This window comes from Agelaius tricolor, unplaced genomic scaffold, assembly GCF_023055355.1.
Source record: "Agelaius tricolor isolate 1412-34295 unplaced genomic scaffold, bAgeTri1.0.p SCAF_37, whole genome shotgun sequence".
NCBI lineage: Eukaryota > Metazoa > Chordata > Aves > Passeriformes > Icteridae > Agelaius > Agelaius tricolor.
In genome coordinates, this window is record NW_027269297.1 from 1,929,676 (window position 1) to 1,952,095 (window position 22,420).

General features: G+C 45.8%; 1 protein-coding gene across 1 annotated transcript in view; it reads right to left on the reverse strand.

Moving 5' to 3' along the window:
* Positions 1-22,420, reverse strand: part of PAPPA (pappalysin 1) — a 181,294-nt gene that overhangs the window by 76,158 nt on the left and 82,716 nt on the right. Inside the window, exons 8-9 of the mRNA XM_071453626.1 lie at positions 13,945-14,073; positions 12,278-12,369 (exon numbers count right to left, since the gene is read on the reverse strand). Coding sequence (XP_071309727.1) covers positions 12,278-12,369; positions 13,945-14,073 — 221 coding nt within the window. The remainder of the gene's footprint in view (positions 1-12,277; positions 12,370-13,944; positions 14,074-22,420) is intronic.

Below are 22,420 nucleotides of genomic sequence, written 5' to 3' on the forward strand. Positions count from 1 at the left end.
GATGGTGAAAACTGCCAAGTTCACAGTTGCAGTGACCAAAGGGCCAAACAGATCTGTTTATCCAAGGCAGATACAGTACACGCAGTGTGAGGGTGAGTTTGCCACATAAACACACGGCTTCAACCAACATGACTCAGATTTGACCTGAAAGGATCAAAAGCAGCAGGAGACTTTATTATCCTTGCCCATTTATTCTGTGGCTTCTCTAATGAGACTGCCAACAAAGATGCCAAATTTTTGAGGTTGTTTCTGTAACACTGGCCCATTAAAAACTGAACTGAGATCCATCTACTCTTTTCAAACAGACTGCATAGCAATAATGACTTTCAGTCATTAGAGTACTCTGTGAAATGGAAACCTTTGACCTGTTGGTATCCTATTTTGTATTGTATTATCATTGCCAGTCCCCAGAGGTATCCAGTTCTGACAGCCTGTTGTATTTTTGTCTGGCAAATAAGCCTGTTGAAAAAAAGGTAGGAAATTAGCCAGAGCTGCTTGCTGGACTGATGGAAAGGATCCCTAAGGAGAATCCTGTCGGTAGCACTGGACTATCATGAGCTAGGTGTCAGAAAATCCAAGGGCTGCTCAATTTTGAGCTACTTCCAATCTACTAAATCCCCTGTTTATTTTTTCTCCTGGTTTACACAGTGAAATACCATCATGAGCCAGAAAACATCAGTTTATTGCTAGTCAATTATTTAATGACTTTCACTCCTTTTCCTCCTGTGCAAGATTCCAGGTCTTTAAGAGAGGGTGGCTTTGAAAGAATAAAGAAGTCTATCAGGGAAAAATGTCATTATGATTTGATTTCATCACAGCCTCTGTGGACAACTTGTGTACATGGATAAATGTAGGGAACTGTGTATTTGACAGGCCAGAGCTCAGAGCTGGTGAAAAGGAGCACAAGTCTGGAAGTGTTTCAGCTGTATGAATGCAGTCCTGAATGAATTTTCCCAGGGTGGCCAAACTTCTTGCCCTTACATGTCACATCTTAACATCTTAATTTGTCTGGGAGCCACCAAACATATATCCCACCCCTCAAAGAGCTCAGAGGAGGGCCTGGGGGAATTTTCCCAGACAAGAGATGACAATGGCTCCTGGGGTGTCTGGGTGGATGTGCTGATGGGCCCTAAGGCAACTCAGCAGTGCTACCCCCATGGGGCTCATTCATCCCTGGGAGAGCCATGCCCTGTGTCTGGCCAGCTCAAGGGACGGGTGGAATGAGAATGTCACTGTCATGGCCATGGAGAAAAAACTCTTGGTTCCCTCAGCTTATCCTTCTGCATCTCCTGATCTGCTCCTCTCCCACATCAAGGCATAAGTCAGGTGTTAGGACAGTAGGGTACAATTAATTGGCTTACCCACTATGTCCCAGTTAGAGTGGGAGGCTCAACAGAAATCTCTGAGAAACGTTCAGCCCTAAAAAGACTGAGATCAGCAATCAAAAAATCCTCAAAACCAAATGCCAAACAGACGCAAATATGTATTTTGGGAAAAAAGCATTTCTTTGTCATTTTATGAAAAGAGGCTTATTTGTGAAAAAAGTGGTGGGGGGATGAAAGGAAAATACCTACCCTGTTAAAAAGACCTGACCTTCAGGCTATAAGCATATGCAGAGTCAGATATGCACACGTACAGTGAAACATCACCAGCCTGCTGCACACCCACGCTGACAGAAACACTGACACACAAACGCACGGGCGCTCCCTTTGCACATCCCCGACTCAGCCACCCCCCCATGCAAACACCCACAAACTCACAGCCTAATTTTAGGCACATGCCTTTAGACAGTGTTTCCCGGCCTCCCCAAAGCACTGACTTCTTTTCACGACAGGCACTGAAGTAAGCACAGCATTTATAGAGCAACAAACTCCTGCACTGGCTCCAAATGCGGTGATAAACGTAATGGGCTTCTGATAAGATCATGTGTTTGGGATAAAAGAATACTCAAGGCCTACTTCAGCCCAATGACTTAATTCATACTCACATGGAGGGGAAAGCAGCCTTTGAATAGCTGTGATCCAGGACAGTGTGTGATCCTAACAGAGGCTAATTTGTTCCTGATTATGCCTAAGACCCCAATAAATCTGTCTGCTCAGAGTCTGCAAAACCCGAGGGAGGAACCGAACAGAGAGCCTGAGATGTCTGAATTAAATGGGGGCTGCCTAAATGATTAACCAAGTCCTGCTGAGCTGCACTGTCATGAGCTCTGGAGCAGTGCTGGCCCTGGAGAGCCACCACATCCATGGGACAGCATAGATGTCATGCACAGAAGCTGAAAGATGAGGCACCCACTCACCTTTGTGTGCTCTGAAAAATGATGAGGGAAACTGGCTTTGCAACCCTGGTTACTTTTAAGGAAGATCTGTTGGTCTCACTATTGACTCAGTGTGCAGTGCTCTGCATTGAGGGGAGTGCTGGTGAGAGGAGGGGAAGACCTTTCCTGCCAGTGGGCTTCCCAATTCTAAGTGATGGCAAACAGGGGATTGTCATTAAATCTTCCCCAGGCATGAGGGTACCAAACTGCAGCAGCCAAATGTGGTGCATCACTGTGTGGGCTGCCAAAAACCAGCAGAGGTTCTTCCTTCAGGTGTTGAGCACCAGCTCTGACTCTGGATTCCTCTGGTGGTCTTGGATGACTGGCAGGTTACATGTTGGGTTTTACATTTTCATAAACAAAGAACAACCAGATTGTTTATTCCTACATCTGCCCTCACAAAATAAAAACTAACAGGCTTTTTCCCTTTTTTCAGTGGTGGGAACAGAGCTCAGTTACATTCATAGAGTCCTACAGGCTCAGAGCCAGAGAGGACAATGTCAGGAGTGGTGTATTTCTAGGAATGAGTAGCTAATGGCTTTATTCCTATAATGATGCAAAATGCTTTTTCTGTTTTCTTCTTAAGTACTGTGACACTAAATGCATCTGTGGCCTTGGCAACATGAGCTAATTTTTGTCTCCATAGAGGTCCAGAGGCTCCCAAGACCTGGTGATGGTCAAGGATTGGTCATGCACGACCTGTACCATGGACTGTGCTCATCAGTGCTGTGGGCTTTGCTCTCCAAAGATGAAGCTGATTTGAAGGAAATATGGAAGAAAGGAACATAAAGGATATCTTATTTATCCTCAAGGAAGAAATGACTTAAAAAAAATTAAAAAGCAGTTGCCTGGAAATGCAGCTGAAATCTAGAACAGTAAAATGGCTGCAGGCATAGCACCTGGCAGCAGGAGAGAGCATCTCTGGGGGATTGATAACAGATGCTGGAGGATGCTGAGCTGAACTTGGGGAACACATTTTCATTCAGGCAGCCCAAGCTCCTCTTCCCTTAGAAAGTTCTTACTGAAGGCAGAAAAACATTAGGGCCAAACCAAAGTTCCTGTCTTGCCCTTGTTTTGGGAAAAGGCAGTCTCCAGTTCAGCAAAGATTTCTGTGACATCTGGGAAACCTTGAAGGAGGCTCTGTGGCAGCATCAACCTGGAGAAGTGTGACTTGAGGAAACAAATTGGCAAGACCTGTTTTGCTAACTCCTGAAGTCAAGCTTTAAGATCCAAAATAGTCTTGGGGCTCTTGTGTGCTGCACCAGAAAATTATGCAAACTCCATCTCTCCTTGCTTCCTAAGCTGCCTGAGCACAGTGCAAGAGGCAGCATTTTGTACTGAAATACAGATCCCTCCTCTGGGGGTCAGAAATGAAAGGATGCCTGAGATAACACAGGTGGTTTAGTGAGCATTGGGAAGCACCTACGAGAGCAGGCCTAGAAAAGCAGGTAGCTCCCCATCACCTTTAGCAGATTGAGGAAAAGCTGGAAAATCATCAGCAAAATGAGTGAAGCCTTATAGATGCCAGCAAGCAGACATGCAGGGTATACATTTATCTGTGATAGGCAGCCTTCCACTTCATGAAATAAAGAAAAAAAAGAGAGATAAAGAGATATAGTTCATAGCACAGGGCACATCCTCAAATGAGGCTTTGAATGTCCAAGCAGGGTCCTCAAAGTGCTGGGGACAGACACTGGGGGCAGTTTCCTGTTTTCAGCCAGGACTCAATGATTGGCATCAGCATAGTCTTCTTTTTGTGCAGTAACTACCATTTTTTTAAAAGGCCAGACAAAAAAAAAGGAGTATTTTTAAGCTCAGCTGTTTACTTAGGGATGTTTCCAACTATAACATGCCTCATGCCACATAACTATTTGTCCAGAAAAAAAGAAAAAAAAAAAAAAAAAAGGTGGGGGCAAAAATGCAGAAGCATTGTCTCAGAGTAACAAATTTTTGGAACAGAACAAGATTTGCATTTTAACTCCTGAAAGGTCTGTCCAGAGGTGTGCAGGCTTTCAGACACAGCAAAGGCCAAACCCCAGGCTCACCAAAGTCAGCAGCTTCTGCAGAAGCAGGGTTTTACCACCACGTCACTTAATCGGCATCTCCAGCACTGGTGTTTATGTTCACACAGAGGAGGAGAAATGTATCCAGAGGTTTCTATCACAAAAAGGGAAATAATTCCACTGCAGATCACATGAACTCGACGGCTGAGTGACCGCAGAACCTGCTCCATTTATTTCTGTGGGAGTTTCACCTTTGGCTTCAGTGGGAAGAGAGTGAATAATATGGCCTGCTTCCAGGATATCTGCTAATCTCTTCTTTAATATTGAAGAAGGCAGAGACAGAGATATTTCCTGCTACTGTAAAATATTCAAGAGTTACTTTCCTTCCTGGATGTTCTGATTGAAAGGAGGAAAACCATTACATGGAGCTTGGGCAGAACTTTCAGAATAAAGTCACATATCAATAACTGGTGACGTCTTCCTCCAATGAAATAAAACAGACACCTTGGAAATGAAGGCAGTGTGGGTGTCGCAATCTACTGCGGAACATCCAGGGGCCTCGCAGGAGGCTTTCTTTCCGTGGATATGACAATCATGTCTGAGCATCTCCAGAGCAGAGCAGGCAGGGATAATGCCTTTGCAGAGTGAGGCTCCCTGGTAATTCAGCTGCTTGTGGAAATGCATTCCTGGGCGTGACTGGCTTTCTTTGTGTGGTGGGACTCGGTTCCTCGCTATGATATAGCAGTCGGAGCACCAGAATTATGCAATTGATCTGCCTGCTGCAGACAGATACAATTACAATTCCCTCGCAGAGCCCGGCACTGAAATTTGATATTGCACCTCCAAGAACATGAGTCTTTGTCACTTAAGAGAAAGGATATTTCCCCTGGCTGGCAGTGGTAGCGAGACCTTGTCTGAGCTATCACTGCCAAAGTGGCCATCCCCAACCCTGGCAATGGCCAACAGGACCCAACACAGCCATCCCCAACCCTGGCAACCAGGAATGGCCGACAGGACCCAACACAGCCATCTCCAACCCTGGCAACCAGGAATGGCCAACAGGACCCAACACAGCCATCCCCAACCCTGGCAATGGCCGACAGGACCCAACACAGCCATCTCCAACCCTGGCAACCAGGCATGGCCAACAGGACCCAACACAGCCATCTCTACCTGGCAACCAGGCATGGCCAACAGGACCCAACACAGCCATCCCCAACCCTGGCAATCAGGCATGGCCAACAGGACCCAACACAGCCATCCCCAACCCTGGCAACCAGGAATGGCCAACAGGACCCAACACAGCCATCCCCAACCCTGGCAACCAGGCATGGCCAACAGGACCCAACACAGCCATCCCCAACCCTGACAACCAGGCATGGCCAACAGGACCCAACACAGCCATCCCCAACCCTGGCAACCAGGAATGGCCAACAGGACCCAACACAGCCATCCCCAACCCTGGCAACCAGGCATGGCCAACAGGACCCAACACAGCCACCTCCAACCCCTGGCAACCAGGAATTGTTGTAAGAGCAATAACACATATGTTCTCTTCCTACCTCACCTTATTTCCCTCCCTGGATGATTGGATAAAACAGTGCCAAGAAGATTTTGATATTATGCAGATTTATCAGCTTAAATTGGAAACTGTTCAACTGAAAGTCTTGAGGTGTCTGCCACACAAGGGAGTATGATGATGACCTCCATGATGACCAGGAGAAAGGTGGCCAGCATGGCCCCTTGAGACACCTGGCACACTTGTTTGGGAGGAGGAACACAAGAGTAAAAACCCAGAGGTGCCATTCCCCAGGGAAAACAAAGTGCTTGTTCGTACATGTGGTTTGATGTTCCTGCAAAGGAAGGTCTTGTGCTCAGACAGATACAACAACTGTGCTCTGAGCACAGTTGTTGTTGAGTCACAAAAGATGCTCTCAGGATGGGAGCATGACCAGCTGTGGAAGCCTCTCAGATCCACAGAGGGTAATGTGAGGGATGCAACAAGCAGAGGAGTAGTTCTCCTGCTGGACTCTCATTGTAGCTGTGTCCTAAAAACTAAAGCTGGATTGAACTGGGTTGGAGTCACTGGCCTAGGGAAAAATGCAGGCAAATACCACTCCAGCCCACATTCTCCCCCACAAAAAAGCATCTGTCCTTTGTATTTTGCTGCCCGAGATGTCTGCTCTCTCTGCTCTGCGGCTCAGCTGGCCTTCCTAGGATTGCACTATTAATGATGACAGTCTGAAAATCACTTTAGGAGACTTTACGAGGATGCTGTGATTACTAACTTGCCAAATGAGTGCTTAGACATTTCAGAACATGCAGCCACACTTCTGCAAGCTGCAGGAAACAGTCAGCTTCAAAGTATTTGCCTTAAGCTGAAGGAGTCACACAAATATCATCTGAATAACCCTGGCCAGTAAATTCATGACTATTTGCCATGAAATTCTGTTATAGAACTTCAGTTGCTTTAACAACAGCAACACTCTTTCCCAAGCTCCTTGGTCAATGCTTTCACCTTATTGATGCCCTGGGAGATGCTGAGTTTCTCTTGCAAGGTGGCTCTGTTTCTCCCATGCTGTTGTTCTACTGAAAGCCCTCGGCAGGGTCAGCCAAGGCCTATTTAATGCTGGTGAAAGAAGGCAAAATCACCATTAGCTGCTGCATGGGGCCAGGGTTTGGGCAGCCAAAGCTGTGTTCCTGTGCAGTAGTATGAGGAAGGGAGGGGGAGAGGATGGGAGAGCTCTCAAAGCATGCCCACAATGAATATGGATGGTCATCCATCAATTTATTTTAAGCACATTACTTCTCTGTCAGAAAGGGAAAAAAGGAAAAAGAAAGAAAGGAAAGAAAAGACATATAAAATTAGGTTTGTGTCACTCATTTAACACTGCAATTTCCCCAGAGGATTATGCACCAAACAGAGATAGCAAGCTCATGAATATTAATCATTTCCCTGAATGCAATGCAGCCCACCAAACAATAAGATTAGGGGAAAGTGCTATGCTTAATTTATGGATAATGGGAGAGGTAAAGGATAGAGCTCCCACAAAGGTAAGGCTCACAGCTGGAGGGAGAGGCCTCTGAGGAGGAGGAAGACAGATCCAGATTTGTAAGGTAGCAGAAAAACATTTGGGACCAAGCAGGAGCAAAAGAAAAGGTGTTTAAGGATCATTGTCAAATTAAAATCATACTTCTCCCTGAACAACCACTGGTGACTAATGTTTCAAGCATGCCAGAAATTGGTGGTAAATTCAAGAGCTAGATATATTTATTTTCTCTTTGCCTCTGCTCTGTGTCTTTTCTTTGTATTTTATATCCCTGAGGCCCTGATCCCACACACCACTGAGATGTGTGTCTAACCTGAAACATTCCCATTCTTCAGGGTGACCACTCCCATCTGGAAGTCAGTAGAAGCGCTGCCCTGTTTTGCTGTAAAAAGGCTTTAGCCGAGTCCCTTATAAGCAAAGGAGATAAAGTATAGCAATAATAGCACCAATAAGATGTGACTGAAACCCCTATAAATTACCTGGCAAACTTAAGGGGAGATAGAAGTTCTGGAGCTACTTCACAGCTGTGTTTCAATGTGTCTATCAGTCTTTACTCATCTCTTTTCATATTACTTTCTCTTCCCCTCCCTCCCTTTTTTATTGATCTCTGCATCTTTTTTATTATATCCTTCTCTTTCTTCAGCACTGGTGAGCTAAATCAATGCATAATGCACATCCCACTCCACAAAAGGAATGCAAATGAAAGCCGGGCTCTTTTTCAATGTCCCACATCTATCTGGGTGTGCGGCGCTGGCGTGTGGGAGAGTGCACGCCAAGGACAAGGTGCTCAGCTGCACCTCAGACACCCATTTCTCAGCACTCCACTGGGAATGGATCAAGTGCTAAGCCCTGGGTTCCCACCACTGTGAATCATAACTCTTACAAATGGGGTCTGTTTTACACAGGACACGTCGGGTTGAACTTGGCTGAGATCCGCGGTAACCGCAAAAATCTGTTATCCCTGGAGTGATCAGGGCAAGGTGAAAGGAAAGCAGCCCAGGGGTAGGAGAGGGGTGCATCAGTCACACCGACACGGCTTGGAATCACCTGTCTCCTTCCCATCAAAAGGCAAAGTGAAACTTTCCCTGTGGGACCAAATTCTGCGTGGAAAAGATAAAAATATGCAAAATCCGCTACAGGAAGCGGCTGTGGGTGGGGGGAGAAAAGGTAGAGATGATAAATTTGACAATGGGGAAGGGCAAGAGTGCTGCAGAACTTAAAAAACGGAGCACTGCCAGATGCTTCCATTAATTAATTAATTAATCTCACTGTCGCTCTTCAGCATGTTGCAGGAAGAAAATGCTATTAATCTTTTCTGTTTTCTGTTGCTCGGCTTTGTGCTTGGAGAAGGCCAGGACAGCCTGACAGTGAGACCACACAGTTTTCTTCCCTGCCTCCCTCCTTCCTTCCCCCGCGCCCCTCCTCCCTGGCAGAGCAGATTGATCCACTGTTATCTGATTAGAGAGGAAAGAAGGAGGAAAAACAAAAGCAAGACAAAAAAAAATAAAAAGAAGTGTAATTTTATTACAGGCACTAGTGCAAAGTGTCTTGAGAGCCTTGTGCCATTTAGTCAAAGGAAAGTTGGACCAATTAAAAAAGCCCATAAACCCCATGATCCTAAAAGGCAAAGGGAGTGAGAGAGGCAAAGGGACACCTGCAAACAGGCTGCCTCCATCCCTGGAAATATCCAGAACGCAGCTGAACATGACCCTGAGCAACATGCTCCAACTTTGAAGCTGGCTCTAACTTTGAAGTTGGCCCTCCTTGGACCAGAGACCTCCAGAGACTCCTCTGAACCTAAATTATTCTGTGATTCATGGCTCTGAATCTAAAGCCTGGTGGTGCTTGCGGGCTCTGTTGTATTTTTCTCCTACCAAGCGAGGTGACTTGCGTGGTCTCTGCTTTAGGAGGCAGGAGCCCACTTGGGCTTTGCTATCAAACCTCCTCCTCTGGAACCCGCCCACGACGCCCCTTCAGCCCCGTCTTTAGCAAACAAAATGTTTAGCAGTTCTTTCCAGCCACGTGGGACCCAATCCTGCAGACAATTTGTGACAAGCATTGCATTCACTGTTGTGGTTAGATTTGCTGAAGTCTAAAGAATGCCTTGTGGTAGTTCAGAAACATGCCTGGAAGAAAGCATTTGCAAGATCAAACCCTGAGGCCCCCGATCCAACAAAGCCTCTGAACATGTGTTTGAGGCTCACTGAATTCTTTGGTGAAGGGGAGTGATTCCCGGGGCTCTGAAGAGCTACATAATACAACAAGAACATCACTGAAAAAATAACACTCTCTGAAATAACTGCTTGTTGTTCTACAGGATTATAACATGTGTCAGCCTTGTAAACATGGAAATAAATTACACTTATTTTTCTGTGCTCCTGAAATGGGCACCCAAGAATTCTGTATTTTCCAGGAAAACACCCCACCAATATCAAAGAAGACTTTTGTTCAGCTTAAGGAAGAGGAGTAGGTGTGATATTGTTAGATTGTGGAGAATGCTGAATTTCTGCTCTTTTTTTACTATTATTTATTATGTGATATGCACAGCCACTCACTTCCCCAACATCTTTATATTTTCTGGTGAGATTTTAATGCTTGATATACCAAGCAGAATATAAATCAGCAGTGTTCATTTGTCTGAAAGACAAACTGGTAGTGTCTCCTTAGCTCTTGGGGTCATAATTCATGGTGGTCCAGCTAGCACAAGAGCCAAAAGTATGTATTTCACAGGTATTAGCTCCTCTGAACCTGTCTTAGAGACCTGAAGGCAGTGTTTGCCTGAAAACAGCACTGGGGCTGCCCTCACAGACCCTGCAGAAACACTGAGCCCATCACCACCACAGCAGTCACCCCAGCACAACTGTAAAGTCACACAACCAAAGATTTTTAAGGTCTCTGTTCCTGCACCTTCCCTTTGATTCAGCTAATTTGATTCATCTGAGTCCCTATATTCAATATTTCACAAGGAATTTGATATCATTTGTTTTGTAATCCAGGATCTGTGCAAACCACAACCTTCCAAAGCCCGTGACAAACAAACAACTATTTTTGCCCCTGGAATTCCCCTCTCCTTTCCAACACAAGCAAATCTGAAAACCCACTTCCTCTGTCATGGAGTAGAAAAATCTGTATGTTTTAGTTGCTTCATTTTCTAGTCAGACTGCTGTCAGACAGTTTTGTCCCACACTCTCAGGAAGCTCTGTTGCTGCTCCTGGAGCTGGATGGGGGTGAATGGTTGGATGATGGTTGGGTGGATGACACAACAGGACTTGACCTTAAGGGTTTTCCCAACATAACCAATCCCATGATTTTATATTAAAAGGCATAAAGCAGAGTGTTGCATACCCCTAGAACACCACTGTGTGGTCCAAGGCTTGGGACACCCCACTCTCACTCCGGTCCATGGACTTATTTGGAGCATTTGCAGCTCCAGCCCACATCACCTGGTTTCCTGGAAAACTGATGGGCACAGGGGAGGACCTGGGTCATGTCCTAATGAAATCCTGGGATGTGGTCAAAGCACAGACCTGGACCAAGGAATTCAGCCCTGCTGTGGAGCAGGGTGATACAGACACAACCATCCAGCACCATCCCAAAGCTTTGCTGGAACCGGCCTCACACCACGCCTGATGTCTGCAGAACCCAAAACATTTGCGTAAGTGTTTATCCCACTTTCAAAATATTATGACTAAAATCTTGCAGTGCTTGGGGCTCTAAGGCAGCAAGTTACTTGAAACACAAATGTAACTTCAAGACCACCAATTGTCGCAATTAGTCTCGGCCATAAATATCCCTGATTTCAATAGAACTATTTACATATGTAAATAAGTACATCACCAAATCAGGCCTCAAGTCTCACTCACAGTGTGGGAAGCTGAAGTTAAAATGTAGCTGTTGTGATGAGCCAAGCAGTCCCCAGTTTACCACCCAAGGGAAACATGGTGCCTGTGAGGTCCATTCTACGCTGCTCCAGGCACAAGAGATAATGGTCAAATTGCCAAAAAGAGCAAATTTCAGACTTGCAAAACGTTACAGTATCTGCTGAGGACTGACGCCCTGAGCTGAAGGCATGGGATCACTACATGGGGCAGGGTGTTTGCTTGGGCAGTCCACATAAGGAATCTCATAAAATGTCTGGAGAAAAAGCGGACCCTTTATAAACATTACCTTTGGTTCCTGAAGCTTTGCATGTTTTGTTCTTTCCCAGAACTCACAAACCCCTGGGTGGAAAAAGCAACCCCACAACGTGGGGCTGCTCCACAGAAGGTGCAGTGTAAATTGGTCTCCATTTCCCTTCTCTGTCCCCAGCATTCCTAGAGAGTTTAATAAATATGTAAAGCTCGAAACTGCAGCCTCGATAGCTCGAGCATCTTCCGGCCATTGTGCTTACAGGTTTTGCTAATCAGAGCAAACCAGGCTTGCAAATGAAATCTGATTAAGTAGTTTTCACCTCTGAAAAAGGGGATTAGCCAGACCTTTGATCCTCAGATATTGATTTGCAACTCAAAGGAGGTGTGACCTCAGCTGGACTTGCTTCTGGTCTCAGTCCCTTCCCCTTTCACTCCTCCTCCTGTTTACCAGAAAAAATCAGTTCATGTCTTCTCACGTAGTCAGATCTAAAGCCTATTGAAGCCAGTGGAAAACCACCCACTGACTTCAATGGGCTTTGGATCAGTCCCACAATGGCTGACTTAGCCCTGAGTCCTGGGCTGTTTCAAAGCCAGCAGAACCAATTTCCCATCAAAATGACCAGAAGCTGGGAAGATATGTTCACCTTTCAAACCTACAAATTCCACCTTTTTTCTCTCTCCCATGACAACTCTTCAGCTGGAAATGCTGAGAGCACTGCTGGTTTTTCCCTTGCACTCTGCACTGGGTTTCTGCCCACCGTGGGTCTGAGGACTTACCGATGCAATTAAAGGACAACTCCTGCAGGCAGAACAGGGAACAGCCATCACCGTTTATCTTGTTCATGTCATCACATTCTTCCCCCAGTTCTCTGCAGGCAAAAAGCAGTCAGCTGGCAAAGTAGCATCAACTCGATGGTTTGTGCAACCCCTCTAAAGAACCCCAAAGCCCCAATATCTGATACAGCAGCTTTGTGTGCCCACCCCTAAAACACCTCTCCCTTAAGGGAGCCTCCTGGCTTCCTCCTTTTCATCATTCCTGGTTCACAGGCTCGCCTGGCCGGTTCACTGCTGCACATGTGGATACCACTTGCTGTCCTCTGATGAGGATATGAGCAACTTCCTTCATAGCTGGTGTGGCTGTAGCTCAGCAGGTGGGGAAAAAGAGATCAGGAATCTCTGAAACTCTTTGTATTAAATCTGGAAGGGCCAGACTGTGACCCCAGCATGGGAATGACAAGGCATAAAGCCTGGAGTGTGGCTATTCCAGGTGGCAGAACTCGGAGGAGAGCAGCGAGCAGGGAGCAAGGGGTGCTGGGGACGGAGCCCTGCCTAGTGCCAACCCGCACGGCTGCGACAGCGTGTGGGGACAAGAGTGGGAACCAGATGAGAAAGGGGCTGCCACAGCTGCAAGTGGGGCCACAACCAACCAAGCTGTGACACAGTCTGGTTCCTGCTCGCTCCTGAGGCAGCTCAGCTATTGTTTGACACTTGCTGCAAAGCCACAAGTGAAGTTTGAGGAATGTGCAAACATAACAGTAGCAGAAAAGTTATGTAAAGCAAAATTAATCTGTCTTTCTCCACCTCTCTTTCCAGGATTGCCCTGGATTCATATGTTGTTTGATTGTTTTCTTTGCTTTCCTTGCCTGTTGGGCCTCTTCCTGCAAATATTTGCTGCCAGGTATATCATCTGACAGAGTTGTGCTGTGTGATTGCTGATCAGCATTATTTCAAGCAAATAATACTGGCTGGATTAAGCACTTGCTTGTTGTTACTTCCATAGTTTAAATAATTAAATTACCTAATGCCAGGAAGCTTTGAAGCATCAGCCTTAAGGGCCAACATAGTAAAGGAAAAAACTCTGACATAGTTGAGAAGGATTGTTTTACATTTTCAGTGGCCTGGGGACTGGTGAGAGAGGGGAGCTGATTGAGAACATGCAATTCCCAGCACTCTCCCTCCAAGGCCAAATCTATCACTTCCAAATGCATCCCAGCTCTGGTGGTCAGTCAAACAAGGGGTTGCACCAGGACCTTGGCCCCAGCATGTGGCAGGGTTTTACCCAGCTGCCACACTCATGGGGCAGCATGGAAGGCTGTGTGAGTTTTTCCAGCTCCAGGTCTGTGCAGGAAATGTCACATCCATGTATAAAGATACAGATACACGGGGAAACAGCATAAACAGCACAGAGCGTCCTTGCCTATCGATCCTGCTGTCTGGACTCCATTATCTGTATCTCTGTCTGTATCTCCTGGTGCCAGGAGAGAAGGGCCCACGGTACAATTAAATGTCATCATCCCGGTAATCATCAAGCATGTGAGTCATTATCTACAGATGAGAGCCAGCCTAACCTAAGGAGACACCAGAGGTCATCAATTCCTTCCTAGCCTCAGACTCTGGCTGAGGAGATGTGCCCAGATTTATCTGTTTGCTTGCTCCAGACTTACATTTGGATAATCCCATCTCCACAGTATCCACTCCCAGAGATATAAACGAGGGCAGGGGACGGCTCGCTCTCCTCCATCCCGGACACAACGACCACCTGGTATCTGTACGTGCTCCCGTCGCTCAGCTCCCTGCCAGACAAAAGGAAAGGCAGTCATTTTCACACAACAAAGGCAGCAGCAGCAGCAAAGGGCAGAGAAAGAGGGACTGGAGGGGGTTTGGCTGCCAAAAAAGCAAGGTATAGCTCAATCAGCTCCTCCTGGCGTTCCTACCTTGTTTTGATGGGATTAATTTTTGGTTGGGTGTCTTCTTTTTGTGAGCACAATCAGCACTACCTTTGTCTATGCTTGATTTATGCACGACTCTGAAATAGGTGCAGTTCTTGACCACCTGATGGCTAAACCATTTCCTGATGAAAACCATTATTTTGGTGAGGTGCTGCTTACATCTCCACCTGCTGCAGAGATGGCATTGCAGTGACACGTGGCAGTGCCAACCCTCACCATGAGCAGTGGCAAACACTGAGAGCACCCCCAACAGTCAACAGTACTTCAACACCTGAGGAACCAGCCCTGTGCCTCACTGTGTTCAGCCTTGGACACTTCTGCTCCATGTCAAGGACAGCACTACCAGCAAGTCTGTTCATTTAAGGAATTTAAAATACCCTGTTATTCATTATTATTATAAATACTCATTATTTCCTGAGCAGCCTTGAGCTCAATCTAACAGCACCTGGAGCCTGGATTAGTGTAAGCTGAGGATGTTTCAGTGATGGACAAATAAATTATCCACATCACATATGAGCATTAAAACAGAAGAGTTAAAAAGTTGGTTTCTTCCAGAGCAAAAAATAGGATCCACACCACAGCACAGGATCAGGGTGGTGGATTAGCACTGAAATATTCACAGAAAGAATTAGCAAACTGCTACATATTTATGCAAAGCCATAATTACCTAAAACCTGTGCATCTGTAAATGAGGAATAATCTTTTTCATATGTAATATGGGAATAAAATAATCCTAATAAAAATGTTTAGCTCTTTCACAATGTCTTTTACACTACGAAGACTCAAAACCTTCCTCAAAGAAACTCATTTGTTGTCCTCATTGTGCCGATTTGTAAAGCCATGGAGTGGCCAAGGCAAAATGATTTGCTCAAAGTCATCAATCAGGTTAATTGCAGAGCAGGAAAGGCAACCCAGCTCTTCCCCAGGCCTGCCAGTCCTCTGCTCACTGTGCTCACATTGCCCCAATTACTGACAGCAATATACATGGCTTTTTGTCACAGGAACTTGGTCAAAAAGCATCTACTAATGAAGTGTGTACTATGAGGAGATAAATCTACTACGCAGAGCAGCAAAGCCATTGAAGTGGATATCAATGAGTTACTGAAATCTTCAGATTCATGAAATAAGTATCTCCTTACAACATTCATTAAATTAACAAGCATGACTTAAACTCCAATATCCCACATTATATTTTACAACAAAGCTGTTTCTCATGGGTACTGTGCCTGCAAAAAAAAAAAAAAAAACTGGCATTGAATGAATTGCACGCCAAGAGCACTGGGATCTGACTCTTTGTTACTGCACATGGCAATGGAATGGGAGTGCAACTTGGTGGAAGGAAAACAGAACTGGCTTTCTCATTCCTTCTGCACCTGATTCCTGTCAGCAACAGCCCGTGGCTCCTATTAGCTAAATCTGAGAGTTCATGTAGCACAAACAGTGTCTTCATTCACCTACAGGCTGGGGAGATGTCTACCCAGATATTGGTAAGACTGTTTATTCAATCAAAGTGAAAGGTTTCAAACTTCTGTCCCTTGGGGCTTGTTTAAAGCAATTGTTTTTCTGGGGGAGAAAAAAATTATAGGAAGTGAGTAAAGTGGCTAAACACACACTGTAGTAAAATAATGAGGGTTTTCCTCTAGATTTCACTCCCAGATAAATCCACTTACTATGATGGGAGGTTTTCATATATACTGATGAAATCAAAGCAGAGCCAAGCTTTGATTATTAAAGAGCAGTTATTTCTCAATTTCTGTCTCAAAACCATTTGTAAAATATGTAAGATTAACAAGGACACTGGCAGAAATGTGGATTTTGTCACTGGGGATCAGCTAACCACAAAAAAAAAAAAATCAATTTTTGAAAATGGTAACAAATAAACAGTTGGGGCAGCTGCAAAATAAATAAGGCCATGCTGCTTTCTGATGCACTGAGATTGTGGTCCTGAGAGTAAAATAGGAGTTTGCAGAATCTGATTTTTGGTGTGATTTCCACCAATACCTCCAGGTGATGAGGCAGGCCAAGAGCAGTGAGTGTGCTTTGCACATGGGTTTTACTGGAGGGAAGTATTTGTGTGCACATGTAAGCAAAGGGACAACAGGAAAAGCTCACACCTGTTCAGAAGTTTGCAGAATACAGTGGAGGAAAACCTGGAATCAAATCAAGCACAAGAGAGAATGTGGTGGTTATGAATTATGAGGTTGCTGGAGATGAATGTGTACATGGGTGAATGAGACAGAAAATTGGAAATGAAAGTTATTAGGTGGGGAGAACTCTGGCCTATTTAATTGTATGGATTAACCATGGAAAAGTTTGTATGGAGTACACTGGCTGCTGGCTTTGGGGCACTGGGCTGTGCTCTAACCCTGTCACCTGCTGCACATCAGGGAGGGGAGATATCCAACTGCAACCTGCTCAAAGATGGAATGCTCTTGGAACTTTGTGTTGTGACAGGCAAATGACCCTTCAAATTAAAAAAAAAACCCTAACCAAACCTAACCCATTTATTCTCCACAAAGAAGGTGAACAAAATCTCTTACACATTGTTTGCACAGTCTGGTTCCCCTTACTCCTCTGCAGTTTGGGTAGAAAATAAGAGCTATTAAGTCATTTATGCTCATGACACCCCAATATCTTTAAAATACAAAGAAAGAGAAGACAAATGCCTGGAGACATGTGGTCCCTGTAGAGCAATGGCAGGTCCCCAGAGGAGCCCATCCTCCTCATCCACATCCCAAATCCCCTTCTGAGCAACCTGAAGCTTCACAGTTTTCCCTGCCCTGGGTAACACCCAGGGTGTGACACCCAGGGCAGCACCAACAAACCAGCTGTGCCCAGAGGAGCTCAGAAATGGGATGTCTGCTCCAGAGGGGCTCTTCAGCACCACACAGGCAGAGCTGGAGATGTGGCTGGACTGGAACATCAAAAAAACACCTCAGAAACTCAAAACTGAAGCCTTCATGCTTTCAGCTAATCCTGGCCTGACACAAGGTGTGACAAAAAGCTGACTGAGATGCATGTGGCATTTCACGATTCAACAACTGGAACGTGAGATACTTATATCCTCCTGAACTGCTAAATGTGTCATATTGGCAGCATTGGGGAGTTTCAGCATTCCTTCACAGTGCCCACATTTTGGAGAAATATAGCTGCTAAAGGGATGATATGTGCAATACCCCAGGCAGTAATCCAGTCCCATAGTGAGGGAGGGAGGAATGCAAGAACAGGGAGAGGAAGGGTTTATTCCCTCTCTATAGCTACAGGACACCAAGGTTGATAGTTCAGACTGTATCTAGAGATGCCAGCAAGACAAGCTGTGCTCCAAGTGGTGATAAAAGTGTGATTTTTTTGACCATTTATTTCCTCTCCCACCTGCCCTGGTGGAGCTGGTGGCACAGTGACAGCAACAAGGGACACTTTCCCCTCCCCTGACGGGCAGGACCCGGCACACAGTGGCTGTGTGAGATGCAACTTAAGGAAGTGAGAGAGAAGAAAACATCTTTAACATCAAGGATGTGAACAAACACACTTCAAATGTATATCTATGGTCTTTTAATGACCTTCTCTAGAACTGAGTAAGCGTAAGCCTCATTGATCGCTGCAGCTTCCGCCTGTGGGGAGGCAGCCTTATTAAAAAGCAATGACTCAAGCCCTCTGCTTAGAGGGGGAATTAGGATGTGCCGTGTGAAATACCACCAGGGCAACTTTCCTGTCTGTTGTGGCAAGTGATCCAGGGTCAGGAATACAGAACCCTCTAATTCTTTTCCTGTTTTTACTGGGGAGGCTGGGCGGTGGAGTTAATCTCTCTCTCTCTCTCCCTGCCAGGCAAAGGACCTCTGCTCTCAGTTTGGGTGTTCCTGGAAAACTAAATGGGAAAAGTTATACCTGTGGGAAGTTGTTTTTTACTCAGACGAAGGTGGGTTTAAAGGAACATTGAATTTACAGAAGAAACACTCATCCCCTTGATTTCCAGCAGACCTGCAAGGGCTGACACTGCCCCAACCAACCTGCTCTGTGCATGCTGTAGGGTTTCAGCATCTGAGGACACATCTGAGATGCAGTGAAAGCACTGAGGGAAAGCAAACATCCTATGTCCCTTTTCCTACAACCATGGCACATATGTTTTTCCTACTACAAATAACACCAGGAGCGTTTCTTATCCAGCAAAGACTCGTTTCCAACAGAATTGAAAATATCCTTAAGGCTTCTGCTGATCCCAGCTTCTGCCCTCTGAAAAGACAAATGGTCAGACAGCAATGAAAGCAGACAGTGTTCCTCTTATTTAAGGACAAGATGACACCGGTTTAAGCATCCCCAATTAAATTACGGCTGTCACAGCCAGTGTTGTGTGAAACAGGCAAATTCTATACCTGAAGTGTCCTCATGAAGGACCCATCTGTTTTTGGCCTTAAACAGCCACCAAACACTTGAGACAAAAGATGACATTTCCTTGCCATCTCTCTGCAGCCCAGAATGAGCCCTGGTCTGCTGGTGACAGCCCTGTTTCCCTCGAACACTGTCACCTTCTCTCTTCTCCTCTAGTAAGGAAGCCTTGCTGAGCAAAACAGGAAATCTGCTGGCAGCAAACATCAACCCCACGTCTTCCCTCGTTGCAATGCTTTAGATCAGCTGCCAGGGTGGACTGGGTTACGACCACAAACAGAAGAGCTGAAGGTGTACACCATCCCTTGCCCTGTCAGACCCAGCCTGGAGCTGTCCAGTCTGTCCCCACATGCTGCTCACAGCCTCCCTAAGTGCCAGTTCCAGAGGTCCTGAATTACCCCAAATATCCACTAACACCATGGTGTTCACAGGCTTCACTATCCTCAGGTTCTCCAAAAATGATAGAGAGTGAGCCAGGGGGACAAGGTCACTTCAGGACAAGCCAACCAGATCTGCTCCCCAACTTCCATTCTTTCCCCCTCATTGCTATTGACTGCACAAATAAAACTGTTTTCTTCTTCTTCTCTACTCTCACACATATGCTCCCCCTTGCTCTGCCTTTTTTTAATAAAAATGGCATGAGAAGCACGGCAGAAGATAATGAAGAGAATTCCTGCCTGGCTCTGCAGTTGGAGAGAGGAGGGGTGGGATGCTGTAAACACAAGAAGGACGTCAAAAATCCCGAATTGCGCCGGGCTGTTATTTCAGCTGTGGTCCAAGCTCTCCCTGTTTGGATAAGCACAGCAACATGGCAGGTGCAAAGGCCTCAAAACAACTCTCTTGCCTCTCTCTCAAATACTGAGCTGACTCAGAAGACACAAATGCCAAGGAAACAGCCTTGGAGAGGCTTTTCTCTCTCCCTCTATGAGGAGAGAAGTGCCAACAGGGGCCACGTGTTTGCTCCGTGCCCTCCAGCTTTTTTATGATTTGTTTACAAGCACAGGATTTGTTTACAAAACAGGGTATTTGGAGTACTAAAGGAACACTCAGGGGCTGGATGGGAGACTGGGGACTGTATGTTGGATTTCTGCTCCCAAACTCAAACCTGACCTGGGTGTTTCCAAGGAAGAACCATGGAGCAGCCAACAGCCTGAACAGATAATCTCAGCTGGACACTTGGTGGGTACATTCTGTACCAGCAGAACTCTGTGCTTTCTGAAGCCCAGACTCAACTTTTGCTTCTGGCTCTGTCAGAAAGTTTAACTAACACCTAAACCAGTCACCTCACCCACTTATGCAATAACCCATGGGTTTGGGACTGAAGTCAGAGGTTAAAGGATCCAATGTATTAGAAAAGGAAAATATCCTTTGATCCTTAGAATATTTCTAGGAACCAAAGCCACCACCAACTCTCACAATCACCACAAATCCAAACTAGGCAATTAGTCTGCAGCTCTGCTCTCGTTTCCATTGGTGTAAATCTCAAGTAACTCAGCCAAACACGGCAGGTTTAAAACACTGCAGCAATTCAGCTGCTCCTCTGTCCCTCTGAGGTGCATTTGCTGCTCAGAGCAGCTCCATGCCTGCACAAGATGCCCTGGGGCAGGATTACATGTCTGCCTGTAGCACCTCTGCTCTGAAACCCAGGTCCTGTTTAGGATTTTAAACACACTTGATTTTTTGAACTCTTTTTTTTACACATACTGCTCTCCTCTGTCTTTCATGCAAGGACTGTTAAGTTTTGTAAGTAGCGAACCTATAGATATGAATGCAACTGATTAACTCCTGCAGACTTTGCTATAATCCTCCAAGCATTTGCCCTGCTATCAGTTTAAAACACAGTAGCATATTTAGTAAAAAAAACAAAATTTGCAGCCAAGGCCTTAAAGATAGTTCTTGAAAAAAAACCCAAAAAAACCCAAAAGAAACAATGTCAAGAGACGGTTTTCTCCTCTCATGTTTAACAACAAAAATATGAATTTTTAAGGTGGCTGATATAAATGGACAATCTCACTGAGATTAGGTTACAAATCCTGGGATAAAGTAAATCCTCAAGGCCCTGGGCCTCACATGGGTGTTTGCACCAGACAGGCAATTTCACGGCAGCACACAGGTTAAGTGTCAGAGCACCTGGTTGCTATTAGAAGCAGGGAATGAAGGAAGGAAAAAAAAAAAAAATCTGTTGTGTTTTCTTCTTCACTGCTGCACTCCTGAGCAAGATGGGAGCACTTCTCAGCATGAGGCTCAGATGTGGCCACTGCAGGAGGGGAGGCTGGTGTGGTTTAGCGGAGGAAGGAAATGCAGAAAAATGAAATGCAGAAAAACCTATTTCCAGGCAGAAGCTGTCTACTGTGAGATGTGACCAGGAATAGAGAGAAGCAGGCTCCAGCTTAGGAATAGAAGGAAAAAAAAAACAAACTTTATTAACCTACAATATATAAAAGAAACACACAGAACTGAGGATGAAAACCTTCCAAACATTCCTCCTCCCCCCAACCAAGTTCCCAATACATCACAGTAAGACAAAACCTTGGACTCTCAGTTCAGTTGCCATCTTCCAGACACCAACTCTCAGTCCTACCTTGCAGAAAACCCTATTTCCAGGCAGAAGCCAGCAGCTCTCCATTGATTTCAAGGGAATGATGCCAGTATCCTCCACCTGAGGACAGTGCTCTGGTGTCCCAGTGCAGCAGGGAGAAAACAGTAACAGAGCCAGCAGGCAGGCTGGGACAGGATAACTGCTGTCAAGGCCATCACTGTCACTGACACAGCTCTGCCTGTTGCATCATGCCTCCCTGAGCACTGCCTGGCTCCTGACACCCTCACCCACATCCCACTCGTGACGTGGTGTCTCTGTAACAGCGCCAGCCTGCTTGCACACACTGCAGGAGAAGTGCCTGAAGCACACCCTGCCCACCACACCCTGGGAGACAACCTTTGGACCACCAAAACTAAGCCAACTTTTGGATCACCAAAAAGGAGCCAACCTTTGGATCACCAAAAAGGAGCCAACCTTTGGATCACCAAAAAGAAGCCAACTTTTGGATCACTAAAAAGGAGCCAACCTTTGGATCACCAAAAAGAAACCAACTTTTGGATCACTAAAAAGAAGCCAACTTTTGGATCACTAAAAAGAAGCCAACTTTTGGATCACCCCTCAACTTTTGGATCACCACCTGGACTGGGAGCACTTCTGCTGCTGCTCTCAGCCCTGTGCAGTCCATTGAGTTTGGGCAGAAATCTCTTCCCAGTTTAGGGTGGTCAGCTTGGCAGAATAATCTTCTTCACCCTCTCTGAATCCAGACCTGGCTTCTTGGATTTCTTTACAACAGGCCTGAGCCAAGACCTGATTTTCAGAACTCAATACCCTCCTGTTTCCCTGTAATCCCACCAAAATGGTGAACAGAGCCATGGGAGCAAACACTCACAATGTCTGATCCGGAGGCTCCTGGAGCCAGTGGAAGTTATTTTGTGCATTTTCAGTAGAGCTTAGATTGGGCCTCAAGTGAACACAGATGTTTGCAATGTTCTCTGGTTTCACATCCACCATCCCACCTCACCAGGACCCATTTTGGGGGTGCCAGGCAGGAGGGCTGTGGAGGAGGGAGGGATTACAGACAGGGATGTGCTTTCACACCAAGAGCAGAGCAGAGCACAGACATGGGTGAGGAGATGTGGCAACTCTTCCAGAGGAACATTTTGTCATTTCCCTCCTCAGGGGTTCTGTGTTTTGCCGTAAGCCACTGCAGATTATGAGAAATCCTACTGGCTGGTCTCCAGTGGGATCTCTAATGGTTTAATAACTGAA